The sequence below is a fragment of the Pocillopora damicornis genome, chromosome 1 (genome assembly GCF_964200805.1).
Source record: "Pocillopora damicornis chromosome 1, jaPocDami1.2, whole genome shotgun sequence".
NCBI lineage: Eukaryota > Metazoa > Cnidaria > Anthozoa > Scleractinia > Pocilloporidae > Pocillopora > Pocillopora damicornis.
Window position 1 is genome coordinate 3,917,002 of NC_142670.1, and position 25,499 is coordinate 3,942,500.

At 36.2% G+C, this 25,499-nt stretch overlaps 3 protein-coding genes across 3 annotated transcripts in view; 1 reads left to right on the forward strand and 2 right to left on the reverse strand.

Annotated features, from left to right (window-relative positions):
- Positions 1–25,499, forward strand: part of LOC149051380 (adhesion G protein-coupled receptor E3-like) — a 494,984-nt gene that overhangs the window by 208,575 nt on the left and 260,910 nt on the right. The gene's annotated exons all lie outside the window — the stretch shown is intronic.
- On the reverse strand, positions 192–9,667 carry LOC149051398 (adhesion G protein-coupled receptor L4-like). The gene is made up of 17 exons (XM_089186719.1): positions 9,543–9,667; positions 7,566–7,922; positions 7,248–7,282; positions 6,204–6,396; positions 5,791–5,898; positions 5,567–5,654; positions 5,291–5,381; positions 5,052–5,100; positions 4,489–4,634; positions 4,213–4,307; positions 3,674–3,776; positions 3,220–3,370; positions 2,854–2,935; positions 2,393–2,459; positions 2,226–2,308; positions 1,836–1,956; positions 192–1,624 (listed from the first exon to the last, which is right to left on the reverse strand). The coding sequence occupies exons 1-17, from the start codon at positions 9,622–9,624 to the stop codon at positions 1,493–1,495; spliced, it is 1,983 nt and encodes a 660-aa protein (XP_089042845.1). The 5' UTR covers positions 9,625–9,667; the 3' UTR covers positions 192–1,492.
- LOC113675783 (adhesion G protein-coupled receptor D1-like) lies at positions 11,813–21,617 on the reverse strand. The gene is made up of 19 exons (XM_089186659.1): positions 21,325–21,617; positions 18,820–19,194; positions 18,511–18,545; positions 17,993–18,185; positions 17,477–17,584; positions 17,238–17,325; position 17,152; positions 16,994–17,083; positions 16,723–16,772; positions 16,184–16,322; positions 15,908–16,002; positions 15,431–15,533; positions 14,906–15,056; positions 14,461–14,542; positions 13,966–14,032; positions 13,799–13,881; positions 13,389–13,509; positions 13,144–13,185; positions 11,813–12,536 (listed from the first exon to the last, which is right to left on the reverse strand). Exons 1-19 carry the CDS (start codon positions 21,392–21,394, stop codon positions 12,339–12,341), a joined length of 2,091 nt encoding a protein of 696 aa, XP_089042785.1. The 5' UTR covers positions 21,395–21,617; the 3' UTR covers positions 11,813–12,338.

Below are 25,499 nucleotides of genomic sequence, written 5' to 3' on the forward strand. Positions count from 1 at the left end.
CCTTAGATGGCCCAGACATGCGTAAGCCACGGGAAGTCTTAACACTCTGTCCTTTATCCTATCCCTGTAATGCTTTGCAGAGCGAAGGCAGTACAGTAACCCCTAAGGCGATGTTAAGAGACTATATCGACCAAATTACAAAGCCTCAACTTTGCTTGGTTTTTTAAGGGGGGGGGGGGGTGCCAAAAGTGTTTTCTTTTCTTTTTTCTTTTTACACAGACCTACGCTGTAAAGAGACATGCTAAGATTAATATGGTCTCAATCTCCACGGAGAGCTTTAATTACAAGCTTTAAATGTTGGCCGTTTCCATCTTTTTAAAAGCAGATGCAAATGTCATACCATGGATTCATCAATTAAATTAACTTTCTAAGAACATGAAATGCTTTACGTTTGGTAATCATGAGTTAGCAGAAATTAATTCAAAATGCATATGCATCTACAAATAGCAGATCAAAACCTCAACGTTCAATAGTTTCTTGTATAGAAACCGGGCTCTGGTCTCAAATCACAGACAATGCACTAACAAACCAACTTAAGGTTTAGTATTAGCAGCTGAAAAAACTTGAAACAAATTAGGACTCTCGTCACTAGAGAGAGCGACTTATTTACTTCCCTGACTATCGTTTTGTTTTGTTTTGGTTTTTTTTTTTTTTTTCGTGGCCTTTATGTAAGAGTTCTATTCTGATATTATATTGAATAATTAGCTGACGGATTCCTTACTTGCAATATCTTGCTTGTATATACCGCACTACGAAGTTATAGTTGTTATGTACAATGTAACATATCGGCAACTACATAGAGGTTTTCTTCGAGACTCTTTTAGTTTTTTCGCTGTCACTCAGTGGGTGAACCTTTATTTTTCTCGGCGCAGCAATGGCTGTGGAATCCTCATTTACTTCTGAGGGCATTACGGATGTTCGTTTAGTGCTAGTTCCAACATCCATTGCTGGAAAGATGACCTGAATCCTTCTTCTCAAACGAGCTCTTACCTGTAAATTGCAAGTTAAATTAGCCACATTTTTGCATTCAAGGAGTTTGTAAGTCGTACTCTTTTTTCCTTGACTTTATGATGTACAGGCTTTCAACAACAGCCAATTCCCACAAGTCACAACTAAATTAGACGTCATTCAGCCACCTGGAGTTAATCTGCACGTGTATCGACATAAAATGTAAAAAATGTCGTATAATTTCTTTTTATTTTCTCTCTCTAGGAAATATAATCAACATGAAATTTATATTCTGACTCTTGATCTGGAATCCATGTCCTTTCTTCTTTCTTCCCCCACCCTCATCCTCAGCCACGAAAATTTGTTTAACAGCGGAGCTCCTGCGCACTTGTGGAGCTCCATACCCTAGAGAACATGTGAGTACAATGATAATTTTAGTCCTATAGTTCTTGCGTTTGTCCTGTTGCTTTTGCTTTCCAGTTAGTCTGTTTCTATGCACGAGCCCTTTGAACTAGGGCTTAAATTCTTTGAAATGACATTTAAATTAAATAGAACTTCCTAGTCTCCACTGTAATTTCAAAAACCGATGTAAGACCGGACCTTGTGATGCAATTTTAAGCGATGAATCACTGACCTCGCTGTTCCTCACGCAGTGAAGAAGAAAGATCACGAAACCCTGTTGAATTAATGGGATGTGAGAAGTTTTTTTTTTTTAAATCATGACGATGATGATTTGATTATGATTTTCACGAGATTTACACAGTTTTTAAACCATTGAGTTGGCAGAGTAATGAGTTCAACATAACACCATCCCAAGGTTCCCGGGACTGTGCATCTGACAGAATATAACGTCTTTTGATCTCCACAGACATTTATCTACATCTCACCTGTGAAGAGTTGAGAATCGTGAAGATGTAGGCGAAAGCTTTGTGTAAGGGTGCCAATAACCCAAATAACCACGAGATTCCCAGCAGAGGAATCATAACTATGCATGCCTTCACACCAAGTCTGGATAAAACAAAACAAATAAAAAACAACAACAATAACAAAAAAAGAGCAAAATAAGGGACTTTTGATGATGTGATTTTTGATGAAAAAGCTCTATTAGGTAGAAATTCTATCAGGATGGTTTCTCATTGTTCCTTTTCGGACTTCGGACTCTTCCTCGGTAGATTTTTGAAAAGGTTGGATCCCAGATTGTTGTTTTCTAGAGAAGGAGCTGATTCCAAGACCCAACATTCCGGAAGCCGGATTTCCTTCTATGGAGAAGACCATACCTTATTTGTTCGCTACGTTTGTCCTTCTCTTGTTGCATAGTCACCATCTCCTTGATAACCCGCCCGAGGATCAGAATGTTAAACTTAAAGAAGAAAATAGACCCATGTGAACCCCTTGAAAGTTTTTCTTGGTTTCGATAATGATTATCCTGGTTATTTTCACTTACAAATTCAATCAGCACGACAAATACTATAAATATCCAGATCAGACCATTGGCAGAAGACATCCAGCAGCTTTAATAAAAACACAAAACAAAACAAAAACAGGTTAAGCTATAAATAGATGATGTGATTGTAAATGATTACTTGAAATACCAATATGGACTTTCCACACATTGAATGCCTTTTCTACAGAATATAGACTGATGGAATCCATAATTACAACCTAAACAATCCGATTCAAAACCGATCTTAAGGCTCAGAACTTTTGTCTTCCATCTTAAAACACAATAACAATAAGCCGGTACATAAAAAAAAAAAACGAAAAAGGATCATTTTTTTTAATTATACGTGCATTTTTTTCAGCTGTAACAAGTTCGTTGTTCGTTTTCTAAAATACTTGCGTTACATCAGTTCCTGGAAACTTGAGTGCGATGACATTAGATCAGTACAATGAAACTCTCCTAACTATTTATTAGCCAAAAAACTTCCGATCCCATCTTTTCCAGCTGCAATACTCAGTGATATGGCAACGACGAGCGCGGGAAGGCCTACAGAATTGAAACAAAAATCAGATTTGAAACTTATTCTCACCTGTCAAGGGCATAATTTACCTTTCCACATTAGATATTTACCTTTTGAACCCCCTAGTCAGAGCTATATAGGAATGTACTGCGCAATATAAGTGATAGAGTATGTTCCTTGCAGCGTATTCTTGAATTCGAAGGAACTGTTTCTAAAATTAGTTGGACTTCTGGGACATAGGTTACTAGATCAACATAAAAGTATGGTAATAAAAGTGTTTAAATATTTTAATAGCCATAGAGTACCTTACCCCATGAAATTCCATGGCACATTCTTAACTTGTTGCCAACGTTGTAGACCTTTACAGTAAACAGGTAGAGGTAGATTCCCTCGACCAGCATCCAGCAGAAGGCGGCCATCAAAAAGTACTGCATAAGGGCCGCCACTGTAACGCAACTTCCCTGGAGAAAATAGAAAACGAAAACGGATTTTGCAATCTGCCTGAATGATATATACAATGACACATGATTGATTTGCTTCGTAAATATTGATAATGCTGTCGTCCTGACTCTTTTTGGAGACTGACCGATCGAAAATAAAGATTTAGAGGAAGCGCAGCTCATAATAAACCCCGTTTTTAACTGAAATACAAGAAAACTAATTTTCGACAAAAGTAAAAATGTAAAAAAATGAAAAAAAAACCGAAATATTTAAAACTGCCCAGTTTTGGACTGTAAAAACTTCAATTTCCACGGAATTCTTGCCTTGTTCCCAGTCGCTCTAATCCCAGCAAGAAACATGATTTGTCCTGCTCCAAGAGAAGCGACGAGACTCACTCGAATCTGGGATAAAGGTCGTCTCATGTCTCTGGCACGCAAAGAAAAACGAGAAAAAAAATAGACCAGAGAAGAATAGAAAAAAAACATTAAAAAGAAATAAAAGAGACATTCGTTATTTACGATGTAGGTGATTGTTTTTTCCCTTTATTTTATGAATATAACTCTTTCTTTCTTTTTAAGAAGTTAGGGCTAGGATATTGTTAGTGATACGGGTTCCCCCCCCCCTTTTTTTTTTTCGTATCATTATTTTTTTTTTCGAGGAATACAGTAGATGGCTCCAGGTCTTCTCGTCATCGTGAAACTCAAAGAAATGAGGAAACAAGGAGCAAAGGACGGTTAGTACGGTCTGAGTATCACTCGTGTCTGTCCTTTGACAGAACCCAGCATACTTGGAAACATTTTTGCGATCAATTGTCCACTTTTTTGAATAACACAAATTTCTAATTTCTAACTACTTAACTCACGTGAGAGTAACATAGCTGATTATCGTCAATGAGATCCCAATTACAGAGAGGGTCAGCCCGATGTATGTGAGAATTTCCAAGTTCTTTTCATCATTCTTTATGGGTGAAAATATAAATGAAAACAATACTTTAAAAGACTTACAAATCTTAATACATCGACTTAACCAAGTTTTATTCTACCTTAAGAACTAAAATGTTAAATCAATAGGTATCTGTTTGAATGTACCAGCAAATACTATCGTACAGGGGAGTTGCAGGCGTTGTGGTGACACTTACCGCCGATATATCGGCAGTCTCTGTTCCAGAAGATGCGTCCAGAAGAACAGCAAAATGAGTGAAATGATTGCAGGTGCACTCTGTTTGGTACGCATCAGTAGATTTGACATAGCACCCTTCTCCTGACCAGCCAATGGAACGGAAACGTAAGATAGATAATTTATCGATCTAATGAGATTTTAGTGCACAAGACATGCGAACGGAACCCCATATCTTTTAATGAATGTAACTTATCAAAGTGTGAAAATCCGTTTGTTAGACGATGATTCCTGTGAGAACTTGCATGTATTCACTAGTTCTCAAAATTTTGCTCTTCACGCATGGAGAGCTTTACGTGAAAAAAATTTGAACAAATGGCAACACAATTTAGCTAACTGGATAATTTTCGCGACTTGACTTAATTTAGATATAAGTGTCCGCATCAACCTGAGACGACGCCGGTAAGCATGAATCGTACATTATTCCCACTTAATTAGCCCAACGCTAGCCTCATGATAAGAGTTGAGTAGAAAAAAAGAAAAAAAAAACGAAAAAAAAAGAGGGACATTCGAATGATATTTACCTATCATCCAACATGTTCCAGAACATACACTTTTTGTTGTTATTTGAATTCTAAAATAATGAAACAATAATAAATTAAACAATGAAACACAATTTGCACCATAAATCGAAATCTAGCGAAATTAGAATTCGTAAACAATACATCCATACTGAAAATAGGCGAATTTCATTTCAGATTGCTCAACCAGAAATGACAGGGTATAACAAAATCGGCAGGAAAGAACAGCGTAAGTCTCGTTACCTTAATGTTTTTGAACGTCAAAGTTATATTTTCCTGAAGTTTCTTGGGTGGAGGAGTTATTGTGGCAGCCATAATAATGGAGGTGACTTCCCTATTTCAGAGCGATGAAAGTAAGAATCACTAAACTTCAAATGCACCGTTTCAAGTATACAGAAGAGAAATAGATATAAATTGTCTAACGTAAAAAACTCTTCAGTTTCTAGTCTGAGGAAAATTTATCAGTCTTTGTGCATACAAAGATGGAAAATAAACGTATAGTTATAATTGCCGGGTGACCTGGAATTGTTCAGAGTACTGTTCTCTGTCTGGTTAGTGATGAATAATTGATGGAGGTCTTTGTATATCATTCCAAGTACTAATGAACCTGAGAAAACGATAAAGGTGAAACGATTTCGTGAATTTCGCTATATCGACTAACAAAATTAAAATGAAAACATAGCTAAATGCATCAATAAGTAAATAATATTGGAACACGAGATATTGAAATAAACTTTTTTAACCATTGTCCAAGTTTCCCGATGGAATGCTGAGGGAATTTTCCCCGTTAGGTTCTTCCAGACGAAAGTGGTGGCTTTCATTTTGGTAGAAAGTTTTCCTGACCAGAACATCTAACGGAAAGGTGTAAAAATGATATCAATAATAACAATTAGTAATATCAACAATAAAAATGATCAGTTTGACTCGATAGGGGAAAAAGGTTACCTAAGCCTTTTAAAGGGAAAAAAAATTATCAGGTTTTAATTGAAACAGATAGAACAGTAAGAACTAGTTTATTGCATGCTTAGTATAATTATGTTGTCCTTAAATGTTATTGCGAGGCTATTTCATGTAATGAACATCTCTTCATGGCCAGCCCTTGAATCGGAACGACAATGACGTTCAACATACTTATTATATTAAGAAAATGCCTTACCTGCATAGATGCTGCTCATATTGAATTCGCTTGTTGTGTGATTGAATTTGAGTTGTGCAGTTTCCAGCAAGGATGTTTCTAACGCGGTCAATTCAAAAAACATTTCCTCTATCTTTTCCTTCTTATCTTCACTTTTGTTGCGTTTCTCATCGGAATAATACTCAGTAACGGACTTCAAAGAGCTGAGCAAGTACTATCAGTAAAATGGTTTAATTTTAAAAAGGGCAACGGACTTCAAAGAGCTGAGCAAATCCTCAAAAAAACGGTAAAATGGTTTAATTTTAAAAAGGGAACGATAAACCTTATCACACTAAAGTTTGCATCTAGTTTAAGTTTCGTGTTGAAAAACAAAACAAAACAAAACGGAATTGTGAAAAATATAGCCAAACTGGCATAACTGTTAATATTCATACAAATCAAGCCGGTGCCAGAGCGAAAGCGATCATGCTGAGGTCTATCGCGGCAGTCTCCGCTCATCGCAGTGAAGCAAGCATCAGAAATTACATAGGCCGCCGAAATTATTCCAGGTTGTGATCTATTGCAGAACTTTGATATTTTATGAATTTGCATGGTTTTACATTTATTAAACCGTGTCCAACCAATCAGATTGTTTGAACCTTTCTGACAAGGATTCTGATTGGCTTATTGTAGCAAGTGTATTGGAGGGATGAGGAAGGGGGGAGGGGTGAGAGGGGGATAGGAGATCACTTCTCGTGCCTTACTGCTTCCTGCATGCGTTACAACAGAAAAGAGCAAACTCAAGGCTTCTCCATTTGTAAATAGATCCCATGATGTTTTTTATCATCCATCATATCTATTACGGTCTGCGTGTGCGTTAATATCAACATTCGCATTGCTTCCGTGTTATAAACACAGCAGCGTCCTTTTCATGTCAATTGTGGGGATGCAGACAGTTCTGCGTAAAGGAGTTTCACGATGAAAAGTGACGTAATCTATGCAGGCATATCAAGAAGCGAGAATTAACTTCCTACCCAAAAAATTAAAAGCGATATATATGTTTTTTCAAAAACATAAATAAAGTACCTCTTTGCGTAAGTTTTCCCCTTCTTGCAGATCACCTATGTAGAAAGGACCTATAAGTAGCACTCATCATAATCCCGAAAGATGGTTTATTGATTTGAATAAACGAGGGGTCAATAAAAAAAAAATAATAATAAATAAATGAATAAGTAAACTGATGAGTAAGGAAAACACGAGATTGATAGATGACTGACTGAGATCGAAAAAGCGAAGGAGCGATCGAGAGATCGGATGGCCGGATGGATTTATGAATAAACAAATTAATGAAATTCTTAATGAGGAATGATCTCATGTTTAAAACAAAAGGAACCTTATACATACCATTTTCTTGCGATACGCTATCAAGTAACTTAATGGTGTAAACTTTGTAACGACTCTTCCATCCACAAAATTTGACGTCAATGTTATATGATGACTGGTTTCCTCTGGCATTCACCTTGATCTTTGTCCGGCGATGTCCCCTATAGAGTTTTTTAAACTTCTGTGCGCATTTTTCCCGCCACTCAAAGGATTGCTGGAGACAATCACCGAAGGTTTCGCACCATTCAGCACAATTCCCTCTGCGGCATTTGATTTTTAACGGACGCTCCTTAGTTATGTCATCAACCCGCGGACAGTTGTCTTTTATCCTCGGAAGTTTCATTTCTGCGTGTTTTCTGGAGCACTGGTTACTATGACCTGAAAAACAAACATGTATTAAATTTGAGAGAAAATACCTGACTGTACCTAACTCTCAATGACGACTTAAACATTTCTTTTTCAGCTTAAATTTCCTGTTAGATTATTACTAGGGAGCAGAACATTCGTTGGTGACTGTCACAATTTCCATTATTCATTTCAGTTACTTGCTCGATAAAGACGATACGATAGTCACTAAAAAGAGCACAGAAATACATATCCATGCGATAGCCTGTTTCAAGTATCGTTGGGCATACCCTTTGGTATCCTTGGGTTCAGTGCGTAAATTTCAACTGAAAAAATCACACAGCTGTACCTAAACACAAGAGGCCATCGTCTACGTCTATACGTATATTGCCAAAGCACAGAACAGGTAATCGGTACTTGACGGTAATACTTTGCTAAAACATAAGGTTTCTTTTTGTATCATACAAAGTTGTTTGCAAGCTAGTCTGATGCAAACCGGAGGAAAAAAAAAAAAAACAAAAACAAAAAAAACAGTGGCAGTTTATTGTCAGCCTTTTTATTAAAAGTGGTGTTGTAATCTTTTGACCCAAGGGTGAACTTCACCGCAATATTTATAATGGTAATGATGAGTGGAGACCAATTCGGTCTGTAATCATACAATTGATTAAGAAAATCGGACGACCACGAAGCGGGAGTCCGATTTGTTAATTACGAGTATGATTGCAGACAGAATTGGACGACACAGTCCTGTTACCAATTAATCAAAACTATAACAAAACTCGAGAAAGAAACTAGACATCGGATATACGTTTTTATATTAGAAAAAAAAAACAACAAAAGAAAAAAAAAACATTAATTAACTCGGGGAAATGCGAGACAATAGCACGCGGATATGACGCGTTCTGTCCACTTACACAGGCATGACGCGTAAACCGTCCTATTACACTGTCCAATTACAAGCATGACGCGTACACTGTCCTATTAGTGCTCAAATCGGGCTCATGATAACCAATCACGTTCGAGAATTTTGTTATAGTTTTGATTAAACTGTAAATAGACCTTAATAGCTTGTATGCTTTGTTTACCTAATGGAGGTCATAAGACCAAGGAAATTCACTCTTTTGCTTTTGAAAATTATGACTAAATATGGAAGTGAACAAGATAAAATTGAAAGTCAGAGTACTTTAGAGAATTACCACATAACCTACTTTGGGAAAATTTAATATAGGAGGTCTCCTATTCCAAGTTTGTTTGATATATATATATAAACAGAGCCTCATGTTACATGGAGAGCGTCAGGAAGTCTCCCGTTGTCGAACATTGTTAGCTTAGGATATCAATTTTACCACAAATGACGTCTCAGTGCTTGGCGAATTGGAATTTGTTTGTTTCAACTGCATTTGTGTGGGTTCCGTTCCGAACTGGACAAAACGGGAATTATTTTCGGATTCCTAAGGAAGAGTTCTTTCACTAGAATTAAAATTTTCTATACCGTACTTTTCCTTTAAAGAGCGTCTAAGAGAGCATTAAAGGGCTCCGTCGAAAAACAAGCGAAATTGAAAGTACAACATAGAACCAATAGCCCACTTAACATATCGACTTTTTTAAAAGTTTACATATATAAAGGTTACCATTTTACTTTTTCATACTCACCAACCATTAGTGCAAGAAAAACCGTTATCCGGAACATTTTGACTAGAATTTCTTTTCTAACTTTCAGATATGAATTCGCCATTGTTGAGATCACCGTCTCGTGAAATAGTGATGAAGGTATTAATTTTTTTTTTCAATGGCTATGGGTAGACGTTAGACACAGAGATACGTTCGACCTTGAGCGAACAAGGAATAGAGCAGAGACCAAACTAGGTGTGAGTTTCTAACACATTATTCCTTAGGTTTGTTGGCTCTAAATTGACTAGCTGGGTCCGTATTTACTTTATAAATTGAGACAATAGCAAGACATGACAAGAATAATTATTTCTCATACTCAAAAGTGTCATGGAAAATAGCAGGTGGACGTTTTTTTTTCATTGTGTTCGTTATAGAGGAAACGAAAATTTTCTCACCCTAGCTACTTTTTTCCAATAAAATTCCTCACCAACAAAATAGTTTTCAAACTTGCTATTTTCTTAATATGAAATAGCAAATGACAAGTCAATGAGTCGCACTACTGTTTTTTTCCGGTTTTTTTTTAAATTCTAATTGACCCATAGTTTAGGCGCAGACTGGCGTATTTGTGTTAACAAAATCGCCAATGAGAGATGTGTAATGAATGAGGATTAAAACAAAACAAAGAGTATTCAACTCAATAGGTGTCCTTATTGAAAACTGGGCTGAATTTCCTAGTTTGCTTGACAAACTGTCATGAGGTTGAGCACATTTTTGGATGAATATTTTATCATTTCTACCAGGGGAAATTCTCTTATCACAATATATTTCCCTTCTTTTTGTACCCCTAAATGAAAGACAAAAAAATTATATTTTTCCTTTGACAATTTGAAACGTAAAAACCTTTTTTAAGATTTACTCCTCAAACTATTTAATTGGCGTTATTACGAATATAGACATTTTTAAAGACCACAAATTAACTAAGTTGACAGCAGATAGCAATTGAAGGATATAAAATAAGGATTTTAAATCTTATTCTATTGGTATTAGAAGGAAATAAAATATTTCATTTTAATGTCGGCAAAACGAGAATTATCAGGTCAAGGATATAGAGGAAAAGGAGAAAACGAAAAATTAAGACGGACTCAAGGATGTGATAATCATTGCTATTTCTTTTCCTAACGTCATCAAACGTCTGCGAGGCCTTCAATTATAAACCTACTAATGAACAATTCTCGCATATTTTAGCATTTAAGTAAATTCTTATTTCTTCTTTCGCTCACAACTCTATTTTTAGCTTTAGTTTTCTCGAAATATTGCTTATTCAGACTGCTTCACCTAGGCCCTACACAGCGATGTAAAATGATTTGATGCAAGTCTCACTTAGTGCGGAGTGAGACTGTAAACGGTTTGAGTCCGAATCTTTTCCACTTATGGCCTAAAAGGAACTTAGCTTTTAAGCTCGTAGGTTTGTTATAACATCTTCAATGTCAAATTGTCATAATTACGTACATAAACAGGTGGATGACGGGTAGATCAATATCGCCTTACACACTGGTGGCAAAGGCTTTATAAAAAGATGAGGTTTTCCATAATAGAGCATTCCATTTAGGTTCAATATTTTTTTCGATTTTCGCATGCATATCAAATTAGAATTTGTGGTTATGACCAACGGATCTCCGACAATTAATCAAACAGAAAACAATACAGACACGGTACAGAAAACACACCTGATATTCTAATTCTACCATTCTTTTATTTTTAAACGCTCGTAATGCTAACACGTAGTGTCTCAAGGACCATTTGATTTTATCGCCGTTATCGGCTCACATTCAATGGAGGAAATATATGCAGCACGGTAAATAATCACAATTACCAAATCACCATCTTGACTAGAAAAGCATTTGGTTCTTTGTGTGCTTTTTGTATAGATTTTTTTGTTTGTTTTTGTTTTGTTGAAAGGTGACAACAAGAAAGACGGTCTATAACGTGCACATAAAAGAAGGGAGCAAAATTGGTTGGGGTTAAACTTCTTCATTCAGCCACGCCACGTCCAGTACTTTGATGGCCCACGCATGCGTAAGCCACGATAAGTCATAACACTCCATCATTTATCCTATCCTTGTAGTGTTTTGCAGAGCGAAGGCAGTACAGTAACCCCTAAAGTGGTGATAAGAGACTATATCGACCAAATTACAAAGCCGAAACTTTGCTTCGTTTTCCTTAAGGGGGGGGGGGGGGGGGGAGGGGCGCCGAAGGTGTTTTTTTTATATAGGAGAACAGACCTACGCTGTAAAGAGACATGCTAAGATCAATATGGTCTCAATCTCCACGGAGAGCTTTTATTACTAGCTTTATATGTTGGCCGTTTCCATCTTTTTGAAAGCAGATGCAAATGTCAGACCATGGATTCATCAATTAAATAAACATCCTAAGAACACGAAATGCTCTAGGTTTGGTAATTATCAGTTAGCAGAAGTAAATTCAAAATGCATATGCATCTACAAAAAGCAGATCAAAATCTAAACGTACAATAGTTTCTTGTATAGGAACAGAGCTCTGGTCACCGACAATGCACTGACAAGCCAACTTAAGGTTCGGCATAAGCAGCTCAAAAAACTTGAAACAAATTAGGACTTTCGTCACTAGAGATAACGACTCTCTGCCCCTATTATTTATTTATTTTTTTGTTTTGGTTTTTTTTTCGTGGCTTTTCTGTAAGAGTTCTATTTTGATATTGTTTTAAATAATTAGCTGCCCGATTCCTAACTTACAATATTTTCCTTGTATATGCCGCACTACAAAGTTATAGTTGTTATGTACAATGTAACAAATTGACAACTACACAGAGGTTTTGCTCGGAACTTTTTTAGTTTTTTCGCCGTTACTCAGTGGCTGAACCTTCATTTTTCTGGGCGCAGCAATGGCTGTGGAATCCTCATTTACTTCCGAGGGCACAACGGATGTTCGTTTTGTACTAGTCCCATCATCCACAGCTGGGAAGATGGCCTGAATCCTTCTTTTCAAACGAGCCCTTACCTATAAAGTGCAAGTTAAATTAGCCACATTATTGCATTCAAGGAGTTTGTAAGTCGTACTCTTTTTTTCTTTGACTTTATGATGTATGGGCTTTCAACAACAGCCAGTTTTTACAAGTCACAACTAAATTTGACGTCATTCAGCAATCTGGAGTTAATCTAGACAGGTATCGATATAAAATGAAAAAAAAATGGCGTATAATTCTTCCTTTTTTGCGCTTAGGATATATTATCAACATTAACTTTATATTCTAACATTTTACGCCGTAAAAGAAACCGATCTGAAACCCATGTCTTTTCTCCATTCTTCCCACACCCCCATCCTCAGACACGGGAATTTGAGCGGAGCTCCTGTGCACGTGTGGAGCTCCAAACCGTTCAGAACAAGTGAATATAATGATAATTTTGGTCCTACATTGCTTCCTTTTGTCACGTTGCTTTTGCTTGTCCAGGTGGTCCGGATCTAGGGACGAGCCCTTCGAACTAGAGCTTAATTTCTTTGATATGACTTCGAAATTAAATAGAACTTCCTGGTTTCCACTGTAATTTAAAAAAAATCGATATAATACCAGACATTATGATGCAATTTTTAACGATAAATCACTGACCTCGCTGTTCCTCACGCAGTGAAGAAGAAAGATCAAGAAACCCTGTTGAATTAAATAGAAGTGAGAAGTTTTTTCATTATGACGATGATAAGTTGATTATGATTTCACCAGATTTAAACAATTTTTAAACCACTGAGCTGGCAGAGTAATGAATTCAACATAACACCATCCCAAGGTTCCCGGGATTGTGCATCTGACAGAATATAAGATCTTTTGATCTCCACCGACCTTTATCTACATGTTACCTGTGTAGAGTTGAGGATCGTGAAGATGTAGGCGAAAGCTTTATGTAATGGTGCCAATAACCCAAATAACCACGAGATCCCCAGCAGAGGAATCATAACTATGCATGCCTTGACACCAAGTCTGGAAAAGAACAAAGCAAAACAAAATAAAAAACAACAACAACAATAAAGCAAAAAAAAAAAAACAAAGCAAAACATGGGGTTGTTGATGATGTGATTGCTGATGATAAAGCACTATTAGGTAGCAATTCTATCAAGATGGTTTCTCGTTGTTACTGTTCCGGATTTCGGACTCTTCATCAGTAGATTTGTGAAAAGGTTAGATTCCAGATTGTCGTTATAAGAGAAGGAGCTGATTCAAAGACCGAATATTCCTGAAACCGGATTTCCTTTTATGGAGAAGACCATACCTTAATTGTTCGCTACGTTTGTCCTTCTCTTGTTGCATAGTCACCATCTCCTTGATAACCCGCCCGAGGATCAGAATGTTGAACTTAAAGAAGGAAATAAACCTCTATGAGCCCTATGAAAGATTTTTTTAATTTCGATAATGATAATCTTGGTTATTTTCACTCACAAATTCAATCAGCACAATAAATACTATAAATATCCAGATCAGGCCATTGGCAGAAGACATCCAGCAGCTTTAATGAAAAAAAAAAAGATAATAGTAAATAAACAAAGTAAAACAAAAAACGAAAAGAAAAGAAAACTATAAATAGATGCTTTGTTTGTCAAGGACTACTTGACATACCAATATGGATTTTCCACACATTGAAAGCGTTGATCGCGCCTTTTCTGTAGAATATTGACTGATGGAATCCATAATTTCAGCCTGAACAATCCGATTTAAAACCGATTTTCAGACTCAGAATTTTTAGTTTTTCTATCTCGAAACACAATAACAGTAAGCCAATACATAAAAACGGAAAATAATTATTTTTTAATCCACACGTGTATTTGGTTCAGCTCTAACAAGATAGTTGCTCGTTTTCCAAAATACTTGCGTCAGATCACTTCTTGGAAAGCTGGGTGGGATGACGCTAGACCAGTACAATGAAATTCTCCTCACTATTTATCAGCCACAAAACTTTCGATCCCATCTTTTCCAGCTGCAATACTTAGTGATATGGCAACGATGAGCGCGGGAAGGCCTACAGGATTAAAAAGAATCAGACATGAAACTTAGCTTATTCCCACCCGTCAAGGGTAGAATTTCCCTTTCGACATTGGATATTAATCTTAAGCACCGCTATTCAGGGATATTTAGGACTGAAGTATGCAATATAAGTGACAGATTATGTTCCTGGCCGCGTATTCTTCAATTCGGGGAGGGGTCATTACGGAACAAGGACGCACAGATAATATGGTGTGAACGAGAATCGAAGACAAATCGTTCGAAGAAACTGCTACCTAAATTAGTTGGACTTATGAGACATAGGTAACTATATTGTAAAAACACAAAGGGGTGGTAATTAAAAGTGTTTAAGTATTTTAATAGCCACAGAGTACCTTACCCCATGAAATTCCATGGCAAATTCTTAATTTGTCGCCAACGTTGTAAACTTTCACAACTAACAGGTAGAGGTAAATTCCCTCGACCAGCATCCAACAAAAGGCAGCCATCAAAAAATACTGCATAAGGGCTGCCACTGTAAGGCAACCTCCCTGGGAAAATGGAAAGCGGAAGAGGAAAGTTCTGTTAATTTGCAATTTGCCTTAATGATACATACGCCATGATTGATTTGTATCGTAAATATTGATAAAGCGTGTCGTCTTGACTCCTGTTGCAAACTGACCAATCCAAAAGCCTAGAGAGATTTCGAGGACGCACCACTCACCATGAAACCCACTTTCACTAAAATACAAGAAAAATGATATTCGACCTAAAAAAAATGATCAGTACTTAAAACTGTTCGAAAAGCCTTTAAATCGCGTTAGTTTCATTTTCTTCGAGATTGATATTTATCTCAGTCTTCTGCGTGTCAGTTGGCTTCTTCGTTTCTGGACAGTAAATATTTCAATTTCCACAGAATTCTTGCCTTGTTCCCAGCCGCTCCAATCCCGGCGAGAAACATGATTTGTCCTGCACCAAGAGAAGTGACGAGACTCACTCGAATCTGGGATAAAGGTCCTCTCATGTCTCTGGCACGCGAACAAAAACGAAAGAAAAAATAGAAGGAAAAGAAAAGGGAAAAAAAAAATTTAAAAAGACATAAAAGAGATATTCTTTATTAACGATTAAGGTGATTGTTATTTCCCTTTATTTTCCAAAATTTTACCCTTTCTGTCTTTTGTAGAAGCTAAGATAGGTATGTTGTTAAGTATAATGATTCTATGTCTTCTCGTCATCATAGAACTCGAAGAAGTAAGCAAACAATGGGCAAATCGGTTAGTACTGCACGATTATCACTTCTGTTTGTCCATTGACAGAACTCAGCGTACGTGCAAACTTTTTTCGATCAGTTATTTACCGTTCTGACTGACAAACATTTCTAATTTCTAACCACTTTACTCACGTGAGAGTAAGATAGCTGATTATCGTCAATGAGATACCAATAACAGAGAGGGTCAGCCCGACGTATGTGAGAATTTCCAAGTTCCTTTCGTCTTTCTTTTATGAGGGGAAATATAAACAATAACAATACTTCAAAAGATTTACGAATCTAAATACATCAATTTAATCAAGTTTTATTCTACTTTAAAAACTAAAATGTTAAACTCATACGTATTTGTTTGAATATACAAGCAGATCTTATCGTACAGGGGAGTTGCAGGCGTTGTGGTGACATTACCTTTGATATATCGGCAGTCTCTGTTCCAGATGACGTGTCCAGAAGAACAGCAAAATGAGTCAAATGACTGCACGTGCATTCTGTTTGGTGTGCATCAGTAGATTTGACGTAGCACCCTTCTCCTGACCAGCCAATGGAACTGAAACGTAAGATAGATAAGTTATTGATCATGCAAGACTCTGGTGCAAGTCATGGGGACGGAGCCCCATATCCAATAATATTGATAAGTACTCGAGGTGACAAAATTTGACTGTTAGACGATGATCCTTTTAAGTACTTGCATGCATTTGCTAGCTCTCAAAACTTTGTTCTTCACGCGTGGAGAGCTTCATGTGAAAAATTTGAAGAAAGGGCACCACAATTTAGCTAACTGGAACTCTTTCGCAGCTTGACTTCATTCAGATATAAGTGACCGCATCAGACCGAGAAGAAACTGGTAAGCATAAATCATACATTATTCCAACTTAATGAACCCAATGCTAGCCTCATGACTTGAATAAGAAAAAAAAATGGTAGAGAGACAATCAAGCTATATTTACCTCTTATGGAACATGTTCCAGAACGCACACTTTTTCTCGTTAGTTGCATCCTAAAATAATGGAGATAATAGCAAAAAAACATAATTCATGAAACATACATAACATAACGCATTGTGAACTATATATCGAAATCTAACGAAATCCGAATTCATAAGCAACGCGGCTAGGCTAAAAATAAGCGATGTTCATTTCAGACAGCGACTCAATCTCAACCAGAAAAGACACGGTATAGTAAAAATTTTCATGAAAAGAAAATCATATGTCATGCTACCTTCATGTTTTTGAACTTCAAAGTTATATTTTCCCGTAGTCTCGTGGGCGAAGGAATTATTGTGGCAGCCATAATCATGGAGTTGACTTCCTAATTTAGGAGCAGTTAAAGTCAGAATTATTAAACTTTAAATGTACACTTCCAAGCAAGATTAAAACCCTCCAGTTTCAGCTTGAAGGAATTAATCAAGCGTTGATGTATTCAAAGATGTGAAATATACGTATAATTCAAATCGCTGGGAGACCTTGAATTGTTCAGGGTACTGTTCTCCGGTTGGTTTCTAATAAATAGTTGATGGAGGTCTTTGTATATCACTCCCAGCACCACTGAATCTGGGAAAGAGATAAAAATGTAACAATTTCACGAATTGTGGAAAATTTTGCTATATCAACTAAAAAATCGAAACTAACACATAAATAAATGGATTGATAAAAGAACAAAACGTCTAAACACCGCACATTAAAAAAAACTAAATTTTCAAACCGTTGTCCAAGTTTGCCGATGGAATGATTAGGAGATTTTTTCCCGTAGGTTCCTCCAGGCGAAAGTAGTGGCTGTGGTTTTGGTGGAAGGTTTTCCTGACTAGAACATCTTGGAGAAAATAATAAAAAAAATTGTTACAAGTACAATGATAATGATAATGATAATAATAATAATTATTAATAGTAATATATAGTAAGAATAGTACTACTACCATTAATAATAAGAACAATGATAAAAATAGAAAGATCGATTAAAAAACAAAGTGGGTATAATGTCAATGAGCGGGAAAAGTTCTTTAAAGCTTTTTAAGGAGGAAAAAATAATCTGTTTTTTTTATCAAAATTCGAGGGGGTTAAAGAATAGAATAGTGATAATTAGTTTAGTGAATTAAAGATTTATTACTTCAGGATGCCGTGGTAAGACTATGTTGTGCGATGAACGCTTTTCCATCGCCATCTCTTGAACCGGAGGGACCATGATGTCGAATGTACTTATCATATTTAGAAAGTGCCTCACCCATGTGTATGCTGCTCATATTAAATTCACTTGTTGTGCGATTGAGGTTATACTGTCCGTATTCCAACAGGGATGTCTCCAAAGAGGTTAATTCAAGAAAGACGTCCTCTTTCTCTTCCTGCTTTGGTTGACTTATGTTGCGTATCTCTTTTGTAAGACGCTGAAGATTGGTGTTTAAAGAATTGAAGATATCCTACGCAGATAGTGAAGTGGTTTAATTGAAAGAAATAATTGGTAAACCATACTAATATCATAATGATATTTTATCACTTATAATATATGTTAGGTCAGGATGCGCAACGAGCCATTAAGATCAATTTTTTATTGACCCAATGAAATCAACAAAGCAAATATTTTTTATGAGTGAAATTTCAATTGGTTCGTCGGAAATACGTTTGATGGTCAAATAATGATGTACTTAATAAATACATACAGCAGGAACTAACTTAGTGGTCACAAAAGTGATTTACTGTAAAACACGAATAAAAAAAAAAAAAAAGGGAATATAAATACAATACCTCCTTACGGAAGTTTTCCACTCCTGGCTTAGCACCTGTGTGGAAAGGACACATAATAATATACGCTAAAAAGTAATAAGTCACTAATTTCAATAAATAAGAGCAATAAATAGCTGAGTACAGTAAATGAATAAATGAGTCAATGACAGAGTGTGGAAAACACGAAATTGTTAAATGAGTGGTTCAAACAATTAATTCTCACATGAACGAAGGAATGAAAGTATTATCGGGTGAACAGAGAGACTGGTGCTTCTAAGGATAAAATAATAAATTATGTAACTATATAAAGAAAGGGAATCTTATACATACCATTTCCTTGCACTGTGCCATTCAATAACCTTATATTTATGTAAATTTGCCATCCTGAGCGCTTGTAACATTTTTGGACGTCAAAGCTATATGATGGGCCATCGCTTACAGACTCCACCTTATTATTTATAGAACGACCTCTCCAAAGGAAAAAAATCCTCTGAGTGCATTCTTCTCCCCAGCCAACGGATTGCTTGAGACAAAAAGCGAAGTCTCGGCACCATGTCAGGATACAGTACCAATGACGTATATGAGGGCAGTTGACTCTTAACCAAGGCGGATCGGTTCCGTTTTCAATTCGCTGACAGGTGTCTTGTACCCTTTTAAGTTTCAACTCTCCGTAATTCCCAGGACAGTGGTAACTATGATCTGAAACTGATAATTACGCGGGTAAAAACGTTAAATTCTAAAGAATATGCTTGACCGTACCCAACTTCCGATAATAAAATAGGTCCTGTGACAGAGATTTTAACTGCAATAGACTGCTTCAGGTATCTTTTAGCAAGAGACCACGCAAACTCATGAGAATACTTTCAGCGGCAAATAATCGAAAATTAAACTTTAAGTAATAAAACCATCGTATTGATACCTACATCTAATACAACAGACCTTCAGCGACAGAGGGAAATGCTTTGATAAAATAGGTGTTTTATCCCTGCATCATTTCATAAGGATAGGGAGTTGGGGCGGGCATTATGATGGCGTTGGAGATGAAGGGCAAGTTGGCAAGCATAAGGCAAATAAGATATAAAATCTCTCCCTCTCCTCCCCCTTCCAAAAGAAAAACAAACAAACAAACAAAAAACAAACAAATTCGTACTAGATAGATGGATGGATGGACGAATAATATCATAAATACATGTTATTTGCCGGTTGGGAGGTTCGTATTGTGAAAAACTGTGATCGAGGTCTTGAAAATACATTTCTTTTTTTTAAACTTGACGAAATTCTCTGAGAGAACCAAAATGATTCAGGGCTGTAGATACGGCAAGATCTTCCTTAAACTGAACAATTTTTGAGAGAGTAAGTGGTAGTTAAAATAGAGGTGATCCAACTTAAAGAGAGATGCCTCACCGAAACATTTTCGGATAAGGATAAAGGTGATTTAAAAGGCTTCCAAACAGACTTTGAAACATTATTTTTACAACTATCTGTCACAATCTGACACCTGTCAATTAGAAAGCGCGCAAGAAAAAAAAAGCGCAAGAACATTTGAAAAACAACGGAACTAGCTTAGCAAAGACTGTCACGACCATGTTTTCTTCAAAAACACTCAGTGATCTAACGGAAAGTGTTATTCACTCTCATCGACGATTCATTCATGTACGAAGATTTACTTCTGTTCATTAAGTAAACGGCAAGGAAAGTAATTGTGAGTAGATTCATATTTTTTATTTTGAAGTTGTGAGAGTTTGCTCGTTTGTTTGCTACAATGACATGTGTAAATCTGGTCTTTCCTGCACAAAAACTAAATTCGAATGGCACACTCCAACGAGACACAAAGGGATTTAATGCGGCATTTTTCAATAAATTCCTTCAGTTTCTGTTATGCAATTTACGGTACAAATGTCCAAATTGAACGGACTCGGAAAGACTTTATGTAGAACTGGATCTAAAACTTCGCTCGCTCTTTCACTACGAACAAATTGTTGGAGAAAATTCAGATATTAAATGAATGAAAGTTCTATCGTTCAGTTGAACTGCGACCAAATACCTAACGTTTTACCTTTCTAGGTACTTTTTGTAAACGATTAAAATTAATTGCAAATGGTTTTTAGGCCGCTTGTCAACCGACGTAATGACACTATTCCTTGCACAAATTCATTCTGAAACCAATATTTTTCTGTCAACTAAAGTAATTTGAGAGGGAGAAAAGAAAGGATTCATAAGTTATTTTTCGGCTTGAGGTAGTAACCAGCGTGTTTGCTTAAAAATACTGCCCAGCCGGAAAAAAACCAGATATATTTATGAAAAATGGCAACGAAATTTGGGATGTACTCGGCGATCCACGAAAGCGATACCGTGGCCCGTGGGCAGAGATAGGAAAATACTGACCGGGTAAAGAACCGATCAGATTGCAGGATTCGTTACCGTGCCCTCTAAAAAAAAAATAAATAGGTAATATTTGTTCCTGAAGGAACAAAAAAAAATAGATGAACGACAAACTGACCCGCTTTGGCTCCTTTTTGAGACTTCCTTCTCATTAAAGTAAATATTTGGTAGAGTTTCGGTTTCGACAACATGTAAAGCGACATGGTTAACTCGGTCATGTAACCATGAAAAATGTTGCACTCTCAAGTTCTTCATCGTGAGCAACAGCTTCCACGGCTTTCTTTTACGGTAATTGAATATCAAAATGAATAGATGAATAAGCAAAAAGATTGAGGAAATAAAGAACTCTACCCAAAAACCAGTGAAATATAAAATAAAATGCGTAGTGCATCATGGCTCTTTCTTAAAGTAAGCAACTCAGAAGGTTACCATATGCAGCTTTTTCATACTCACCAATCATTTGTGCAAGGAAGAGAATCTTCCAGAAAATTTTGCCTAGAGATCCCTTTGAACCTTCAAACATGAATTCGGCCTTTTTGTGTCTTTAAGATCACCGTCTCGTCCGGTGGCTTTAGGTAGAGCATATATCCAGAGGCCAAATCTTGAAAGAGCAAAGAAGAAGGCGGTGACAAGCTCGGCGTGAGTTTTAACACTTAATTCCGCGAGTTTGATGGCACTAAATTTACTATGTGGGTCCGTATTTACTTAATGAATTATGACAATGCGAGAACATGACATAAATACTTATTTAGGAAAGTGTCATGGAAACCCAAGGGCAGCAGCAGGTGGCGGTTTAGTGAACAATTGCTTAAAGTAGAGTTAATTATAGAAGAACCGACATTTTTGTCGCCCAGAGCATTTTCCTCTACTTACCCTCCCCTTAACACCAGCGTAATAGTATTTAAATTTTCTATTTTCTTAATATAGAATAACGGAAGACAAGTCATAGATTTTCGTAATATTTTTCCGGTAGGTTTCAAAATTGAAATTCATTTGTAAGTTAGGTACACTTTTGTTAATTGCAGCTGATTTTGTGTTGATGACATCGCCTCCGACAGATGTGTAATGAATGAGGGTTGAAGTAAAACAAAGAGTGTTTAACTCAGTTGGCGCCGTTATTGAAAACTGAGCTGAATATCCCAGTTTGCATAACGAACTGACATGAGGTTGAGCACGTTTTACCTTCGTAAAGAGCAAAATTTGTAATGAATATTTTATCATGTTTGCCCGGGGAAGTTTTCGGGTTAAACCTCCATCTAATCATCATATTTTTTCCTTTTTTGTTGGCACCCCTAAGTGAAAGACCAAAAAAATATTTTTACCTCGACAATTTGAAACAAACACGCCTTTTAGAATCTTAACTCTTCCTCAAACTATTGAATAAGCTTCTTACAAATATAGAACTCCTTGAGAGACTAGCAATTACCTAGGCGGCGAATGAGATTGTCACAATGCTTATAATTTCACCGACAAGAGAAATATATTGTTGATACGTGATGGAAAAAAATAACAATGACAACGGTAATAGAAAAAATTACAAAAAAAGGAATTTACCTTTTACTCTATCGGTGTGAATGATGACAATTATTATGTCAAAGAGGAAGAGGAAAACGACAAAACGAGAAATAGCGACTGACTATTAGATGTGAAACCATTGTTTCCTCTCTATAAACGTCATCCATTCACCTACTCGGAGAATGGGAAATACCCGCATATTTGAGCATTAAAACAAAGGCCTCGAATGTTTATAGAAAATTTCGTAATTTTCACTTGACCCGCGGCGCTCATTAAAACGCACATAGCATTGTGGTCATTGAGCCTGCCATTAATGAAGCAGATTCGTTCATGAGATGAATTTGAAGTACCACCCACTTCAATCAAGCGAAATAATTTTGGCTTTTTATATCACCCTTGAGTTTAATTGTTGAAGCAGAAAGATTCGAGCCATGATTGTGACACGTAGAGATAGTCGTATAAGGAGACTATTCATTACATCGACTTTTTACTATTATAATTATTATCATCATAAATAGAGAGAATAATACATGGCACGCGTAGATATGGAATTTTACTTTGGCTGTTTAAACTGGTAGCTCGAGAGTGAGCGCAGTGAACGAGTGAGATGTCGAGTCAAACACGAGAACAGATATTCCATCTCTACAAGCAACCATGTATTATTTTGTCTATTATATACATACAATAGCCCTTTACAGACAAGAAAAGCCGATTATATTAAAGACTAAAAATAAAGGAATCAACAATTCCTGCATGAAAATCACACAGTGGGTTGGCGCTAAGGCTCAAGATGGAAAAATGCTTTGAATCATGTTTACAGAATTCTCATTCATTGAATCTGTCCTTACTGATAGAAGAAAAATTTCAGATAAACGGAAAAATTGGCCTGTGAAAAATCTTCCGGGTTGTCGATTTTCGTTCTCACCCGCAAGAAATGCTATTATCAAAGCCTCTGAATACGTAACTTTTTTTTTATTCCTCCAATTCCTAGCTGATACATAGTTTTGTAAATATAACGTGATATAACATAGTATCAGATAAAGATTTACAAAGGAAAAAAAAGCGTAGAACAGAAATTACAACACTTAAATTGAATTACATTGTATATTGAAGGAGAGAAGAGGGGCACATCTAGATAAACTAATATTGTGCCCCTTAAAGTTATGTATAACAAAGGACTTGAGATTTTTGATAGAAAAGTAAAGGAAAAATGACAAAATAGCTCAGAAAATTATAAAAGAGATAATTTTTCATTAGTATTGAGCAGGGTACCAGCACAAAAGTGCTTTTCTAAACATTTTTTTAGATAGTTTGTCTCTAATGGATTGCGGGATATCGTTCCAAAAGAGACTTCCAATAATGCTTGGGCAAAATCTCCTAAGATAAGTTTGAAATAAAAGTATTGTAACTTGATTGGATGGTGCACTGCGGGTACTGTAATTATGTAGTTCAGATACTAATGAAACAGTTATATTAAGGAACTTTTCATGGTGGAAATAATCATAAAAATGTATACCTTTGTTTAGTTTAACAATATCAGGAAATTTCATTTATAACACGAACCGCTTTGTTTTGTAACTTTACGATTTGAGACAATGGAGCGTTATAATTATTTCCCCAAAGTGTACAAGTATAATTAAGGTAAGGATAAATAAGAGAATAATACACACTAATAAGTAAAGTAAATGGTTTGAACTCAGGAGTATCAGTAGTTCGTATAGTGTGATCGTCCGACAAACCGAGAAACAGACCGACCAACAACAGACGGATCGAAACCGACCAATGACTGTTAACAAACTCTACACGAGTCTTCCAGCCAATCACATCTCGGCTAAACAGACCAATCACGTTCAACAGACCAGACTTTATAACATCATCGACTGACAACTACTCTCCACTTCACTCTGAAGATGACTTCCGCACAGGTTGTCGAAACGTCAGTCACCAACAACAGTTCTTTTCAGAACTACACTCACCCGGACGATCACACTATACGAACTACACTAACAAGTGTTGCTTTTGATACATAATGCTTCAACTTAACCATTATATTTATATTTTTGCTAATTTTGTCACATATGTAGTCAATATGTTCATGCCAAGTAAGGTGACAATCAATATATACACCAAGATATGTTACAGAAAAGGACTTTTCTAAATGAACATTTGCTACAGTTAATGGTGGATAAAGATGGTAGCTTTCCTTTTGACGAGGCATAAAAATAAGAAACTTAGTTTTGTCAAATTTAAGGTCAATTTATTACTGCATAACCATTCGTAGACAGCTGGTAAATTATTGTTAATTTCACGCAATAAACTATCAAGATCATTTCCAGAAGCAGTTAAAGATGTATCGTCAGCATATAATCTAGTACAAAAGAAGGTGGAAGACTTTGGAAGGTCATTAATGAAAATAGTAAACAGCAAAGGTCCTAGTATCGATCCTTGAGGCACACTAGTGGGGATAAAACGTGTATCAGAAGCAACAGCATTTGCATGCACCTGCTGCTTCCTGTTACTTAAGTAAGATTGAAACCCGTTGTATTCACTTTGTTGTAATCCATAGTACCTAAGTTTATTTAGTAATATTTGATGGTTTACTGTATCGAATGCTTTACTTAGATCTAAGAATAAAGAAATCACATAAAGTCCTTTATCAAGAGAAGAAGTTATTTCTTCAATAAGGTCAATTAGACAATCAGAGGTTGTAAAACCTGGTCTAAATCATATTGTTTTGAGGAAATCATGTTATTATTTGTAAAATAGAACATCAGCTGATAAAAAATACATCTCTCAAATATTTTACTTATGGAATAGAGAACTGAGATAGGTCGATAATTACTACATGCAAAACGAGAGCCTTGTTTAAAAACTGGAACAACTTTGTATCAAGACTTTCCAGTAATAAGAATACCTCTATTTCAGAGACTTATGTGAAACGAAATTGTTTTTGTTTCTGAAAGAGATAAGCGGTCACACTCTTATCAGATTTAGGAAGTTGTGCTGCTAGTGTAGAAGAGACATTACAAAAAAAAATCGCTAAGGCAGTTGGAGATAGTTAAAAGGTTGTTCATAACGTTTATTATCCACTTGTAGTTTTTCTGTGAGAACTT

What these genes read in the sequence shown, in the direction of transcription:
- LOC149051398 (XM_089186719.1), bottom strand. Translation starts at nt 9,624, where the DNA reads ATGGCGAATTCATATCTGAAAGTTAGAAAAGAAATTCTAGTCAAAATG. An exon ending in AGACTGCCGATATATCGGCG is followed by an intron (nt 4,308 to 4,488) that starts GTAAGTGTCACC and finishes TCACCCATAAAG; the next exon opens with AATGATGAAAAGAACTTGGA. An exon ending in CGATTCTCAACTCTTCACAG is followed by an intron (nt 1,625 to 1,835) that starts GTGAGATGTAGA and finishes TTAATTCAACAG; the next exon opens with GGTTTCGTGATCTTTCTTCT.
- LOC113675783 (XM_089186659.1), bottom strand. Translation starts at nt 21,394, where the DNA reads ATGTTTGAAGGTTCAAAGGGATCTCTAGGCAAAATTTTCTGGAAGATT. An exon ending in CGATCCTCAACTCTACACAG is followed by an intron (nt 13,186 to 13,388) that starts GTAACATGTAGA and finishes TTAATTCAACAG; the next exon opens with GGTTTCTTGATCTTTCTTCT. An exon ending in ACTGCGTGAGGAACAGCGAG is followed by an intron (nt 12,537 to 13,143) that starts GTCAGTGATTTA and finishes TGCACTTTATAG; the next exon opens with GTAAGGGCTCGTTTGAAAAG.